This window comes from Bos taurus, chromosome 1, assembly GCF_002263795.3.
Source record: "Bos taurus isolate L1 Dominette 01449 registration number 42190680 breed Hereford chromosome 1, ARS-UCD2.0, whole genome shotgun sequence".
Classification (NCBI taxonomy): domain Eukaryota; kingdom Metazoa; phylum Chordata; class Mammalia; order Artiodactyla; family Bovidae; genus Bos; species Bos taurus.
The window spans coordinates 68090001-68106232 of NC_037328.1; the positions used below are offsets into that span (position 1 = coordinate 68090001).

General features: G+C 48.3%; 1 protein-coding gene across 5 annotated transcripts in view; it reads right to left on the bottom strand.

Moving 5' to 3' along the window:
• The window catches only part of MYLK (myosin light chain kinase), a 279518-nt gene that overhangs the window by 109457 nt on the left and 153829 nt on the right, over positions 1-16232 (bottom strand). For 4 of the 5 annotated variants that reach the window (XM_059888917.1, XM_059888922.1, XM_059888894.1 and 1 more), the window contains exons 5-11: positions 15205-15370; positions 14125-14290; positions 12056-12074; positions 10855-11390; positions 10133-10339; positions 4459-4593; positions 1251-1403 (exon numbers count right to left, since the gene is read on the bottom strand). In XM_059888917.1, the coding sequence (XP_059744900.1) occupies positions 1251-1403; positions 4459-4593; positions 10133-10339; positions 10855-11390; positions 12056-12074; positions 14125-14290; positions 15205-15370 (1382 nt within the window). The remainder of the gene's footprint in view (positions 1-1250; positions 1404-4458; positions 4594-10132; positions 10340-10854; positions 11391-12055; positions 12075-14124; positions 14291-15204; positions 15371-16232) is intronic. The other variant, NM_001372254.1, reaches the window with a different exon arrangement.

Genomic DNA, 16232 nt, shown 5'->3' on the forward strand with positions numbered 1-16232 from the left:
GTCCCCAGGTGGTGACTCCATGTCAGGCACTCGGGAGGAATCACAGAGAAATCAGAGAGGCTGGAGAGCGTGTCTCCCTCCTAGGCAGACAGGCTGTCAGTGCCGTTCCTTTACCCCTCGGGGGTGACACTGCCTAGCCCCTGGGGTGAGGGTCATCCCCAGTCTGGGCCAGGGGACTTGCCCTCTGGAAAAGGACAGGGAGTGAGCAGGGGCTTGGAGATCTGGGTTCCAAAGGCCAGTATGGCTCACGAGGCAAGTGACGTTGACTTCTTGAGACCTCCAGACCCTTCTGTGAAAGACAGGAAGAGCGCTGCCCCCTCCAACCCGGCTTCTGGGGTTTTTGAGAATCGAGAAAATACAGGTGAGGTGACAGTATCTAGTGAGGTAACCAACATATGATTTTCCCTCCCCATTTTCAGCGAAACCACCTCTAAGTCCCCCTGGAAGGCTGCTGCTCAGATACAAGAAGACTCTCCCCAAGAGGCTGAGCCTGGGGGAACAGAGCCAGATGGCGTGTCTCCTACTGAGCTGCTGGCAAAGCAGGGCACGGTCTAAGCACTCAGTCCCCAGTCACTGTGGGACCTGGGGGCCCGGGCCCAGCTGAGGGTGGGGAATCAGGCTTACCTGAACACCCTGCCCAAGAAGACCTTCTCCAGCTCTGTCACCATGCCCGCCAATGCCACAGCCCAGACAGCTGTCTTGAGTCTGTGGCTCCCCCCCCCGGGACTTCTGGGACTAAACATTTGGCACTGATCAATGCATGATGACCATGCTAATCAGATTACTGGATACCAGGCTGCTGAGGTGCAAGAGCAAGCCTGGGTGGCAGGGAGGAGGGAGGGCAGAAGGAAGCAGGGGACAAACGGGCTCTCTGGAAGCCTCAGTACCGGCACCTGTTACCTGGTGTCCCCGCATCCCCCAGTGCATGAGGGGTCGTTTGTGAGAGCTTGAGTCCTACAGGAGCTCGTCCTCTCTCAGTGGGTGTGGTTTTCTGCCTATCAGACTGGAAGCCTCTAGAACCAAGGGTGTCTTTGCCTCTTTCCCCTGCATCTTCCCTCAGCCACAGTGGGGTGGGGGTGGAGGACTGGGCTTGCACATCCGTCTCTGGTGGCAGACCCTGGACACTGTGAGCTCCTGGAGGCCATTGCCTCCACCTGCCTGCCTTCAGGTGCGGTGCCCTTTCTCCAAAGCAGATGTGTTGGCAGGAAAGGTGTTTCTGCCAACACAGAGGGCTGCCCAGAGGCTCCTACCCTGGACAGTGACGCGGGCGCTGCAGGACACCTGCCCCACGGTGTTCTCAGCCAGACAGGTGTAGGTGCCATCATCCTCTGGGAGGGTGTCCTGGATGTGGAGCTCGGCCACGCCAGCCTCGCAGGTGGAGTGGGCGTACTGGATGGGCTGTCCTGGGGAGAGAAGCACAGGAGGTCTCAGGCCAGGGAGCAGCTGGCAGAGGGGTGGGAGTCCTGTCCTCAGCAGGGTGGCTGCTGTCATGACGCTGGGGTTCCCCACACTTGCTCAGGCCCACTGAGGGTTCATGATGTGTTAGGACCACCCCCAGCCAGCTGGACAGAAGCTCAAGGGGGAGAGAAAGAGGCAGGAGCCAGGGAGGTGAAGGAGAAGGGGTGATTGTGAGGGTGGAGGAACAAGACTGGGGCTGGTAGGACTTGGAGGAGAGATTCTAGAGGCATTTAGAATACAAGCAGGAAAGGGACAGAGTTCTGTGCATTCTGTTTAAATAAATAGTCCCCAGATACACATCCTAGACTTCACATTATTCTGAGCCTGGAAAGAATCTCACAGGGTCACCTGGCCCACAGCCCAGCCTCAGGCAGAATGGACCTCACCCAGACTGCACATGAGGCTCCCAGCTCTTTTTAGATGTTTCCAGAAACAATGAGCCTATTTCCCACTGCAGATATTTATCGGAAGCGATTCTTCGCCCTCAACCTAATGCTGCAATGAGTTGCATTTTAGGATTCACAGAAAAGATAAAGACAGGGGATTAAAAAAACAACTCTGGCCCCTTCGTCCAAGAGTCCCTTGCATGAGAGGCCCTTTATTCAGGTCCCATAAAGTCCTACATGGAGACAGAAGTGTGTGCCATGAAATTCAGTGGTTTCCTTAATGTTATACATTCCCAGGATTTTATTATCTCGGGATGTGAGTTTTCATTTCCAGGAAAAAAGAAAATTTCATTACTGAAGGTCCTGGCCTTAGAGCAGGAATGTGTCCATTCACCATATAGGAAGCAGCTATCAGCTCCTTCCCGTCAGCCCCAGGGTCCTGGTTTGCACTTCGTAAAACAGGGGTGGGCATCGGGAGAGGGAGAAAGGGCAGAAGGAGGTCTTCTCTGCACGATGCAGTGTTTTCTTCTGCTCATAGCAACACTCATATCTCCAAGACAGAGACTGCCAAGCCAGCCACAGGGCCAGAGGGAAGAGATTCCGCTGGCCCGATGCACTTCACAGAGGTGGGGCTGGGGGCTGGGAGACCCAAGGGGCCAGGATCCTGCTACTGTCAGGACTGAACACTGCTCTGTGTGTGTGCGTGTGTGTGTCCCTAAAAGCTCTTGTTTCTTGAGAATGCCAGTATATTCCCCAACTGCCAGCAAAATGCCTCTGCTGTCGAAATCTGTACTGGCAAGCTGTTTGAGAGCTCCCCTTTTACTGGAGCATAGCTCATTTTGACTCCTCAAGCATGGGGTGCAACGGTGGCCCCAGAAAGGAGTTGTTGGCTCAGGGCACTCAGAATTGGGTGACACAGCTCCAAGACTGGTAAAACCAGAGTTGGCGGCCAAGGGTCCCCGACTTGTGCATGATCGCCCTCTAGTGGGATCAGTGTGAAAATACCACGATTCAAGAGGAAGAAGGTGGGTTGTCTTTCAGTCTGGAGAAGCGTAAATCAGAGGTCAACAAACTCCTACTCCTAGGCCACATCCCACTTGAAGCCTGTTTTTGTACAGTCTGAAAGTAAAGGATAGTTTTTACATATTTTAAATGTTGGGAAAAAATCAAGGGAGGGATATTTCATGACGTGTGTGAAAATTATATGAATTCACATTTGTGTCTATAAATAAGTTTTATTGCGTTCATTTACATATGGTCTCTGGCTGTGTTTTGTGCCATGACAGCAGAATTGAGTAGTTGTGACAGAGACTGTGTGGCGTGCAAAGCTGGACACATTTACCATCTGGCCCTTTATAGACAATGTTTCTTGACGCCTGGCCTGGACCCTGAGCCAAGCCGGGAGGGAAACGCTCTTGTTCAGATCTGTTCCTAGCCTTTAACATCCATGCTGTGTTCCAGCTGCAAGGAGGCCACCTCTGTGCCGACAGTCGTGGGATCCAGCAGGAGCTCTGTCAGTAGTAAGGGGTGGAGGAGGAGACCCCCATTCTCACCTCTCTGCCCAAGAAGTCCACAGATAGGGAGACACCAAGGCCACTTCCTACGCTGACTAAAGATCATTTCTAGCAAAGCCTGAGCAAACCATACTGACGAGGCAGGTTCACGACAACATGGCAACAGTGCAGAGATGCCCGGGGACTATTTGGTGCACGGGTGATGGGCTGCCGACCCCTTAAAGCGTTCATTCCATCAGCTGCGAGAGCTGGTAGAGACCCTAAACCTCTGTTCCAATCCATCTCCACACCAATAAAGAGGTTGATGCCCAGGGCAGTAAAGTGGGGCATCCAGGGTCACCCAACCACTCAATACAGAGGAGGACAAGGGCAGGTGCCCTTTCAGCCTCCCCTAAGGTCCCCCAAAAGCAGAGCAATTCAACTTCATCAATTTTATGGACTATTTCAGTCCTAGTGATAGAGTTCTCCCATACACACTTTTGGAACTTAAAGGCTTTTTTCTTTAAAACAAAAAGAGAGAGAGAGAAGGGTGATAATATGTAATAATTATTTTTTTTGTCCAAAGGACTTTACTTGGCAAAAAGAAAGTTGAGATGTTTCCATAGGACTATATTGTTAAAAAGAATTACTGGTCTATGAGCCCCTAAACCACCTGCCACTAAATAAAAGGCAAGATCCCATGAGCAACTGCTAGTGTGGTTCATTAATTTGTGGGTTTTTTGTTCACTTATTGACTCAACAAATATTTACTGAGAGCCTACTTGTGAGCCTGGCTGTATGAAAAGAAGCTAAATTGCTTGTGCACCTATGTGCCAGGCATCTCATCAACTGTTGTATATAAGGAATCTAATTTGACTTTCACAATCAGCACCCTGAAAGGTAGGTGGCCTCATTCTTGTAGATGAGGAGCTCAAGGCTCAGAGAGGGGTAAAACTTGCCTGGTGTCCCCAGCCAGGCATTGGCAGACTCCCAGGTCCCATGCTCGCTCTATACTCCATGCTTCTTTCTCATGCATAAATAATTCAGAGTGATATATGGGGAAGCTAAGCAGGAATTCAGGCAAGGCCAAAGGCTCGGGGGGCTGGAGCAGGGGGTCTCACCATTGAGCAGCCAAGTGATTCGAGGCAATGGGGTCCCCTGCACTGAACATCGCAGCACAAAGTCCTGACCCTCAACGACGGTGCAGTCCTTCAGGGCACTGGAGAATGACGGGGCCACCTCCATCACGGCTGGCTCTGTGAGGGCAAAGGACAGACAGGCCATCTCAGATGACCACCGGCCCAGGCTGCGGATTGACCACAGCCAGCCACCTCACTGCTCTGGGCACCCAGGGCTTGCTTTCTCAGTGGCCTGGCTTTGCCTCACCCATCATCACACAGGGAAGCAGGCAGTACCACCACGTGGAGACTTGGAGCCTGAAGCAGGGTGACTGCAGGGTCTTTTTCATCATCACAAGACACTCCACGTCTGGAAGTACTCAGGACCAGGCCAGCCTCTTCTCCAGGACGCGGGTCCCTCCTGTCTTGTCTGGACTTTCACTGTCCTGGAGCATCCACCGAGCTCCTTCATCCCCTTATCTTGGTCTTATTCTACTTTCTCCTGTCTTATATTGTTGTTGAAGTGTCCCATCAGACCCTGCACACTTTTTTTTTTTTTAAATTTTAAAAATCCTTGGCTGAAATGTTTCATTAGATTGAAAACATGGATAAAATAGATTTTTTAAGGAAAACATAAATCACGTAAACTGACTCAAAAAACAATTTATAGGGACATCCCTGGCAGTCCAGTGGTTAAGACTTTGCCTTCCAATGCAGAAGGTATGGGCTTGATCCCTGGTTGGAGAGCTAAGACCCCACATGCCTTGTGACCAAACACCCAAAACATAAAACAGAAGCAATACTGTAACAAACTCAATAAAAACTTTTAGAAATGGTCCACATATATTTAAAGTATTAAAAAAAAACAAAAAAAATCCCCCAAAATGTATTTATACATTAGAAGTATTCTGTTATGGTTTACTCAAAAGATACAAGGATGAACACTAAAACATTGTATGTAACAAAAAGACCCTGAACACTCTTGTGAATATCTTTTTACTTGGAAAGACCACATGCCCACTGGTGAGGACATTTCAATTTTAAATTATTATAGTTATTTTTTTTTCAAGTCCAAGACAGGATCAAATGACAAGGACTTACACGAGTTCTAGTTTTCTAATCTAGACCAGTAGTTCAGAAGCACTGGGGGCCTCAATCCCCCACATTTTCATTGAGAACCACTGAGCTGAACTCTACAGAAGACTTCTGCATAGGTGAGTTGGAGAACGTTTTGCTTGGGGGCCATAATTAAGAGCAATGGGGATAGAAAACCTTTTCTACGACAACCAGAACATGCTGCAGAAGAGTCCAGGCGGCTGATTTAAGGCAACTGGATTTTGTGATGAGACGATAGCCCAGTGGTACTCTTCAGAGAAGCTAGTCAATACAGTGATGAGGGGAAAACTCTATTATATTGAGAGTACAAAGGTTTTAGGGCAAAAACTAACATTCGAGGGCTTACTAGGTACTTTTCCAGAGGTGACAGTGACAATGCCACGAGACTGCTATCTTTAGCTCGTTTTACAGATGAAGTTAATAATTTCCCACAGTCAAGCCCAGTGGTGAAGCAAGGCTTCACACCCAGTTCTCTGACTCTACATCCACACCTCCTCCTCTAGCCCAGGGGGACCCTAAAAGGAGAGCAGGCAGTGGGAACACAGCTACAGTCAGAATGTGGCGCATCTGAATGGACAGGTACAGGGTGAAGGGATGCTAGCTTACCTAGGCAAGTGAGGGGAGACACCACCTCTACCCCTTTGCTCCCAGGAGGCCTCGACTTCCCTCATTAGAGAAATCCCCTTAGCAGGCACTGCAGACAACATGGGCTTTTGTGTCAGACCAACATGGGTTAGGAATATGCTTTTTTTTTTTTTTTACAAGGCACGGGGCCTTGGGCAAGTCGCTTAACCTCACTACAGCTCAGTATTCTCATTTGGAATATGGGTGTAACTGTGATTATCTCTTAAGATTGTTGAGATTACCAAATGAAGTCATGCAAGTAAAGTCTGAGCATAAAGCCTGACTCATTCCACAGGCTTTCAGGGCGGTGTTAGCTCTTATCATCAGATGGAAGCTGGGCACAGAGAGACTGGACTAGCAGCAAGTTTTGGGGTAAAAGAAGTAGAAAACTTGGGAACTTAAGGGGCAGTGAGGCAGAGGGAAGATTTTCTTTTCCTTTTTAGATGAGGTGAGACCAGATCATGCCTGTAGGGAGGAGAAAGGGGTCTCTAGATAAGGAGAGGGGGAGAGACTGAAGAAATGGTGGGAAGGTCAATCATTATTAGACCTGATTTCTTGTGGGCCTGGGAAGGATGGAAGAAGTCTTGGTAAGGGAAGCAGGCAGCTTTTCTGCAGTGATAGGAAGAAAGAGAAAGAGGTGTTAGATGCCTGCATCTTGGTGAAGCCTTCTGGAGACTTCAGAACAGCCAAGGAGAAAGGCAGGCAAGCCAGACTTCTGGGATGGAGGACTTAGGACTCCCATTAAGTTCTCCACCAGACAAGGAGCAAGAGCCCTGGCAAAGTACTCAACATCAGCTTTCTCAGAACTCTGGAAATTAACCAAAGACTTGCAGCATTCTGAGGAACTTTCATTCTAAAACGATCATGCAGCTGAATCTTGGTAAGAACAGCAAGCTTTGTGGCATGCCCAATTTCTACCCTCTCCCTCAGCTCTGTGATGGCTTAAAATCAACATTGTCTTCCACTCCCAATTTGTGTAGGTACAGGCTCAATGCATAGTTTCCATTTAATAATAATAGCTAATGCTCCAACCAAAGCCTGTTGTTTTTTTAACCTTTGGTGGCCATGATGCCAAGTGAGTCCCCCACCCTAACACATAGCCCCGAAAGATGAAGGTCAGGTTTCCTGACCTGGGACCTCTGCCTACAGGCACTTCCACCTCCAAATGAATGGGCAATATTCCTTGCAAAGGAATTCACAAATGTAGTAAAATTCCCAATTAAGAAGCAAGTCAATAGTACACAGTGAAAAACAAGACTCTCTCTCACCCTTTCCTACAGACCCCTACTTTCTCTTCCTAAAGGAAATTGGGGGCCTCCCCAGAAATGTTTATGTACATACAAGCATCAGTTTGCTTTGTGTACATAGATTTCCCCCCCTTTACCGCAAGCAGCATATGATACACACGATCCTCTCTGCGCTTGGCTCATCCCCACTTGGACAGGTCTCACCACCAGAGTCTACAGGTCAGGCCCGTTTGTTCCACTGGCTGCACAGCATCCTACTGTGTGAATGAACTAGGTTCTTTTTTTTTGAAACATTTATTATAACAAATTTCAAACACACACAACAGTAGACAGAAACATACAAAAGTTGTCTAATGAATCATCATATACTTGTTTTTCAACTTTCATAATGGCCAGTCTCACTTCATTCATACCCTACACCAAGTCTCAACACACATGGATTCTGATATGATCAGAAATTCTATCATTTCACTAGTAAGTAACTCAACTTATATATCTAATATATGCAGACTTTGAAAAAAAAACCACAGATTCCATCATCACATCTTAAAAACAGCACTAATTCCTTTATATTGAATATCTTATCAATGCTCAAATTTTCCTGATTTTCTTATAAAAATTTTTTTAAGGTATCTCAATCAGGATCCATGCAAAGTCCAGGTATTGTGATTATTGGTGTCTCCTGTGTCTTTTCAGTTAAGTTTCTTACAGGCTGTCCCTTCTTTCCTTTTTGTTTGCAACTTACTTGCTGAAAAAGTAAGTGAAGGTTATTTGTCTCATAAGTTTTCCAACAGCCTGAAATGTGCTGGCTCTACCCCTGCGGTTTACTAATTTCCTCAACAGTAGGACATGGCTCTAGGGTCCCTAAATAGCATTTAAAGTAGGGGGAAATCTCACAGAGAGATAGGTGGGTGCAACATCTATTTCTGCTTTATTGATTATGCCAAAGCCTTTGACTGTGTGGATCACAATAAACTGTGGAAAATTCTGAAAGAGATGGGAATACCAGACCACCTGACCTGCCTCTTGAGAAACCTGTATGCAGGTCAGGAAGCAACAGTTAGAACTGGACATGGAACAACAGACTGGTTCCAAATAGGAAAAGAAGTACGTCAAGGCTATATATTGTCACCCTGCTTATTTAACTTATATGCAGAGTACATCATGAGAAACGCTGGGCTGGAAGAAGCACAAGCTGGAATCAAGATTGCTGGGAGAAATATCAATAACCTCAGATATGCAGATGATAACACCACCCTTATAGCAGAAAGTGAAGAGGAACTAAAAAGCCTCTTGATGAAAGTGAAAGGGGAGAGTGAAAAAGTTGGCTTAAAACTCAATATTCAGAAAACTAAGATCATGGCATCTAGTCCCATCACTTCATGGGACATAGATGGGGAAACAGTGGAAACAGTGTCAGACTTTATTTTTTTGGGCTCCAAAATCACTGCAGATTGTGATTGCAGCCATGAAATTAAAAGACACTTACTCCTTGGAAGGAAAGTTATGACCAACCTAGATAGCATATGCAAAAGCAGAGACATTACTTTGCCAACAAAGGTCCGTCTAGTCAAGGCTATGGTTTTTCCAGTGGTCATGTATGGATGTGAGAGTTGGACTATAAAGAAAGCTGGGCACCGAAGAATTGATGCTTTTGAAGTGTGGTGTTGGAGAAGACTCTTGAGAGTCCCTTGGACTGCAAGGAGATCCAACCAGTCCATCCTGAAGGAGATCAGTCCTGGGTGTTCATTGGAAGGACTGATGCTGAAGCTGAAACTCCAATACTTTGGCCACCTCATGTGAAGAGTTGACTCATTGGAAAAGACCCTGATGCTGGGAGGGATTAGGGGCTGGAGGAGAAGGGGACAATAGAGGATGAGATGGCTGGATGGCATCACCGACTCGATGGACATGAGTTTGGGTGAACTCCAGGAGTTGGTGATGGACAGCATGGCCTGGCATGCTGCAGTCCATGGGGTCGCAAAGAGTCAGACACGACTGAGCAACTGAACTGAACTGAAGACTATTGAAAACAGTTTTGTTACAGTAGGAAAAAACTGGAAACAGTCAAAACAATCTAAATGGAAACAACAATAAGGCCATGGCTAGACATCATTTTAGGAAATATATAGTCATTACAAAGCATGTTTTCAAATGACATAATAAGTATAGAAAGAATACTGAAAAATGCCTATGGAACATTAACAAATTAGAATAGCAACCAGTTTACAAACAGCATAATGCCAAATTTATTTTTAAAAATTAAAAAAACGCTTATTTCCGAGCGATACGATTGCACATTGTTTAAATTCCTCACACTGCACATGCACTACTTTTATAAACAGATACTACGATGAGCAGAAGAGAGGGGCACCCACATCACCTCACGTCACTCTAAGTGTGTCTGTCTGGCTCAAAGTGCGCCCTCAGACAGGCACCTGAGGAACTAGAAAAAGGTAGCTCACAGCTGGGCTGGGCCTGTCTATTCTGAGGTGATCTGCTGTGAATTCCCATCAGGAATCACTCCCTTGGAGCAATGCCTTTGACCTTAGCCAGTAGGCAGGAATGGTTTCTCTTGGGTGGTACCCCCTGGGCAGGGGACTGCAGGAGATGACATCACTGCCATGTGTGAAGCACCCCATGAAGGTCCTCCCACAGAGAAGCCAGGGGACCCTGAGGGACGTACTCACTTTTCACCAGGAGCGTCCAGCGACAGGACGCCTGGCCTCGGACATTGGTGGCTGTGCAGCTGTAGCTCCCGCTGTCCCGGGCCCGGGCTCTCCACAGGCAGAGGTAATGGGTCCCCCCAGCTTCGTAAACCTCGATGCTGCCCTCCTGACTCCTCACGGGGACACCGTCCAGGAACCAGGTCACTTCAGGTTTTGGGATCCCTGAAACTACATGGCCAGGTGAAGGACGTGAGGCCCCCAAGAGTGCTTGTGGGGTGGAGTGGGTGATGAAGGGACTGAGCCTGAGGGCGGGCTCAGCTGGTATGCCACTGCCCTCTGGCTGGAACCTACTCGCTTACCCTCCCCCTCCTCCCCAAGACAGAGGCCGGGGCGCTTTGAGAGGAGAGTGCCAAGTGACACACCAGGCCTCCAGACCAGCCAGAGCCTGCAGAAGGGGACCCTGGGGTTTGTTCCTGGTGGCCATGGTGGTGACAGGTTTCCCATGGTGGGGGCTAAAAATCAGGGTTCGGGGTCAGTGCTCTCTTCAACCATGAACAATGGGCCACTGCAGGGAGCATCTCCTGAGGGGAGACCCCTATCAAGTGCTTCGCCGGGGTGGGGGACTCTAGTCCAAGGCGATGGTGGATACAGGAGGCTCCGACCACTGAGCTGAAGGAAGGGAGTGGCCCCCCGCCCGAGGGGCTACTAGATGCATACCAGAGACCTCAGGCCGCTCTACTCACCCTCGCATCTGAACTCGACTGGCTCATCTTCACTGACCTCCTGGCTCTGGGGCTTGTTCTCAAATTTGGGAAACATGGTGTCCCTCTGGCTCTCCATGGGGACCTTCCTGGTAGCAACCTTGCCCATGGTGTCCTGGCTTCCCAGGCCTGACCGCCTGGTGGAGAGGGTGTCTGGAGGGGACGCAGCTGGCCCCTCCATCTCTTCTCTGGAAGGACAGGGCGTGCCTGGGACTGGCGCTCTGGGCTCCAGCTGGACTTTTGCTGCCTGCAGGGTGATGGTGCTGGAGGTCTTTTGCAGGACGGGGGCCCTCTGGCCCTTTCTGGGGGAGTTCCCCAGTGGTTCCAGCTCAGATTCCCTGGGGGGTTGAGGCTGGCTCCCTGTGGCCCAGGTCGGGGAGCCGCCTCGCTGGGTGCTGGGGCGGTTCTTACTCTCGGCAGCAGCATCCAGGCCATCCGGTTTGGACCCCTGAGTGACTCCATTGGTCACTTCCTTCCTGATGTCCGTACCGGCCACCTTTGTTCCTCTCACGAGTGACCTGTTTGGTGGTGAGGGATGGATGGTGGGGCAGAAGAAGAAGAAGGAAGAGAACAATCATCTAGTTACTCATCACAAGCACGGGCTCCAGGAATTATGAAAGCCCACTAATTAGGACAGAGTAAGAGAGAAAGGAAAAGGAGACGACAGAGGATGAGATGGCTGGATGGCATCACCGACTCGATGGACATGAGTTTGAGTGAACTCCGGGAGTTGGTGATGGACAGGGAGGCCTGGCCTGCTGCAATTCATGGGGTCACAAAGAGTCGGACACGACTGAGCGACTGAGCTGAATTGAACTGAAGAGCGAAAGTCTTTCTCTGCAGTTGGCTCAGTTTCCAGCCAGAAAACAAGCAGGTGGATTCTGGCCTTGAACATGGAGGGCATGCTTGCAGAGCAGTGCCCTTCCTAATGATGGCTAACTAGTAAAGATACTGAGCAGGGCCTTCAAGAGTCTCAATACTGATGGCAAGCCTGGCCCAGAACCTCGGCAGCAAATTACAATAGAAAATGAAGCATTCCAAATAAAACAACGCCCCTCAAACAGGCGGTTCTCCCCACTATATGATGACTCAGAAATTTAGGGCATTTCTTGATTACAATCCCTCTTTTCTATAACAGGGCATTTCGAGATGGACCGATGACAGTCACAAAGCCTACACATACCTATTGGAATTGTCCAAACCTGGAAAAAGAGAGAAGGTAGAAAGACGGTTAGTGGAATGTTGTATACACCAGGAACAGGAAGTGATAAAACAAGAATCTCTCACTTATGACAGAGTTTGGCTTCCTAAGCGCTCACCTTCCTCTGTGGCCCTCCGCCCCCTCTCCTTTCAGCTCCCCTGGTCCTGAACTTCTGGGTTAATCTGATAAACTCCTCTGAGCCCTGCAGACACTCTTAAGTTACCAGCGTTGCCCTGGGCCTTTGCTATGTACAGCCTCTGCTGCCCCACCCTGGGCACAGTAGCTTCCTGTTCTCTAGCCCAAAGAAGGAAACAAAAACCATTGGAGAGACAAACAAAAATAAACACCTACCCAAAACTTCAAACCCACACGGTTCCACTTGCATGTGGCCCTCTAAAGAACCCCTTAAGGTAATAATTTTTGACAAATACCTGCTTCATTTTAAAACGTACAGAAAAAGTGTAATTTTATTCAGTTCTTCAAAGAAAAAAACGTACTATTACTAGATATATTTTTCTACCACATTATTTTTGAAAAATGTTTTATGGAAAATTGCAAAATGTACAATAGTACTGAGAAGAATATGGCAAACACTGAAAGCCAACACCCCGGTGAGGCAAATAGCAACATTTTGCCAATCTTATCTATATCTCTCTGTTTTGTTTTTGAGGGACTTTTTCTGGGAGTATTTTCAAACACATCCCAGGAAACACACCATTCTGGCATTAATTGCATCAGAAGGGATCAGTTCTTTAATTCAGTGCTGGGGAGAGTAGAAGAGGGAGACTAAAACGGTAGGATCCTGAGACCGTAGTGAGTTGTGAAGCCAAAGCCTATGGTCTGAAAAAGGGTTTTTTCCCCTTAATGAAGTAGAGGAGAAGAGAAAATGCCAGCACGTATTGTATATAATACTCAGGATTGTTTCATGAAACTGGTTTTAGTAATATATGTGTATATGTATTTGTATATGTATATGTTTTTATATATCGCTTCCCTGGTAGCTCAGATGATAAAGAATCTGTCTGCAATGTGGGAAACTTGGGTTAGATTCCTGGGTTGGGAAGATCCCCTGGAGGAGGCCATGGCAACCCACTCCAGTATTCTTGCCTGGAGAATGCCCAAGGACAGAGGAGCCTGGCAGGTTACAGTCCATGGGGTCACAAAGAGTCGGACATGACTGAGCAACTAGGCATACACATACACACACACACACACACACACACACACACACACACACATCCTGGGTTGCAATGTAGAATAAATTTGTTTCTGTGGGTAGTAAAAATACTTGGGCCAAAAACATGAAGAGAGCATGGAGGGATACTTTCTGAGGAAGGAAGGAGATGGAGAAGAGGAAAGTCATACAAGAGATAAGGGTAAGAAAGGAAGAATAGAAAGTGAGGGTTGTCTTACTCCCTGATCCATAAATACCAACCCACTTAAGGTTCCCACTCAAATGGAGTGACCTCAGTCGTCCTCTCTGTCCACACATCCCAGTTTCCCCAGGCTGGACTTGGCAGAACCAAGGGGAATGGAATGGGGAATCATACACAGAGAGATTTCAAGAGAAGAGCTAATTGGGGCTGATGACTGTAGCAAGGAAGAGACAGGGGCCAAAGCTGGTCTGAAATGCCCAGTCCTGTGAGAAGGGAAGAGTTAAGTTGAGGGAGCACCTGATCTGAAGGACGCTGAGATAAATTTTAGGCTGGGTAAATACGAGGTGATGGGAAGACACTAGCAATGTGCACTCTTCCAAAAGGCAATTAGAAATGTAAATAAAAAAGGAGTCTGAGCAAGAAGGAAAAACTGAACCCAGATGTGCAGACACGGGTGAAGTATCTTCCTCCTTCGCTGCATCTGTGCTACTCGCCCACCCATTCTTGATTCAAGATGCTGACCTGGGGATGGATACCTGAGTACATAAGTGTGACACATGTAACACACAGATGTGTAATGAACGAGCAGCTCCTTCTAGGTCCTTTAGGGACCCCGGAAGGGACAGCTCTGCAATAGCCCTCCCACAGCCCTTGGATGGAGAGCTTGGACTGTACCTTGGATGGAAAGCTCAGCAGACATGGAGGCCTTCCCTGACCCGTTCACCACCATGCACGTGTATACTCCCACATCATCTCGGGTGACGTCGTGGATTTCCAGGACTTGCATCCCATTCTTCTCAGACATAGACACACGAGCACTGGGCTGCAGGGGAACATCTCCCTGTGGATGGCACAGGCAGCTTGGTCAGAAAAACTGCTCACCTTTCAGCTCTGTCCTGTCTGCTGCCAATCAGCATGGGACAGACACCAGGTAGGCAGCAGGGCCCTCTTCTCTGGGCTCTGTCATCTCAGACAGCAGCCTGAGGGCCACCCAAGGGCCCTGACTCTGCTCTATGGATGCGCTGTGGTGTTCTGTCCAGCTGAGAGAAGGTACATGGAACCTGTTTGAAAGGAGTCTGAGTTTGAGGTGGAAAATTCTACATTCCTCGCTTTAGTTCTCCTTTGCCTCCCTCTTCCTTTTAATGATGTTCTAGGGTCAGAACAGGAGAATCAGGACACAGGGAAAAGGCACCCATCGCTCATTTTTATCCAGGAGTTCCACCCGTGAAAAGCTTACTCTCCCTGGCTTTGACCTCCTCGCTGCCCTGTTTACACCCACTCATCCCCTTCTCCCCTGCTTCCCACCTCTGTCTTCACAGTGTCTAGCCCCAGTGATTTATAAAGCATGCCCACGTGGAGCCTCCCAACAGTATTTTGAGGTTGGTGGCATTATCTCTGCCTCACAGATAAGGAAACCTGGGTTCTAAAAGACCAATGTCTTCCCAGCATCACATGCTCTGTGAATCAGGGAGCTATGGCTTGAAATCAGCCCCAGACTTCAAAGTCCACTCTCTTGACATGGTCAGGTCTGTCTTGACTCAGAAGTTTTATGCTGTTCTGTGAGCGTGTGGATTACAGGACATTGTGGGCTGAGTGACAGGGAGAGTACGTGCACAGGGGCAAGAAGAGGCATGGCTACCAAAGCCAGGAGAAACTCGAGGGCCGTCTACAGTTGAAGTGGCAGGGACTGATTGGGAAGACAGAGTCCCACTAGCCCAGGGATCTCACCCAGAGTCAGGGCAGACAGAACCCTACCTTGAGCCAGGTGACCTGTGGCTGGGGCCGGCCAGTGATCTTGCAGGAGAACCGCCCCATCTGTCCTTCTCTGACCACCGCTCGGCCCAGCTTGGTAGCAAATTTTGGTGGACATTCTCCCCAGATGCTAGGACGGGTCTCCATGGCAGGGGGTGCAAATCTGTCCCTGGGAAAAGATCAGCAGGAAATCCACAGCAATGCAGATCCTTTTCTGTCTATTCCCACCCAAGTCACTTAAGATGGGCTCAGAAACCAGCAAAGGGAAACCTTCCCAATTCTGTGCCTCAAATACATTCCTGGAAAATATCTGTGGCACCAAAACCTATTTCCTCTACCTCCTGAGCATTCGGCTAGTCTTCATTTACTAGCCCCTTGAATTTGTGCTCCTCCTCCCGCTCAGTTACTCAGTCATGCTCAACTCTTTGTGACCCCATAGACTGTAGCCTGCCAGGCTCCTCTGTCCATGGGATTTTCCAGGCAAGAATACTGGAGTGGTTTGCTATTTCCTACTACAGGGAATCTTCCTGACCCAGGGATTGAACCCATGTCTCTTGCAACTTCTGCATTGGCAGGTGGATTCTTTACCACTGAGTCACCTGGGAAGTCCAGTGAATTTAGGTACACCTGAATTCTACCGAACTCTGGCCAAAGCCTAGGTTTTGGCCAACAGACTGTGAACAGAAAGCAGAAGCACTATGTGCTACTTTTAGGCTGGACTATTCAAAACCTCCTATGTGATTCTCTTCTGGCTAGATGCAGAGGGTTCTGCCGAAGAGATGATGGAGCCACAAAATGGAAGGATCCTGGGTCCCTGAAATTTGGTTGGAAGGTTCTCCACTTGTCTGAGAAAATATGAACTGATTTTGCTTGAGTAAGAAAGAAACTTTGCTTGTGTTAAGCCTTTGTGATTTAGAGGCTTGTTTGTTACAGCAGCCATTTTTATTTGCCCTTGCCAATATAGGTTTACTTGCCATAAGAAAAGTCACATATTGATTGCCTCTTCTAAGTCTGTTTATTTTAGGTCTTCT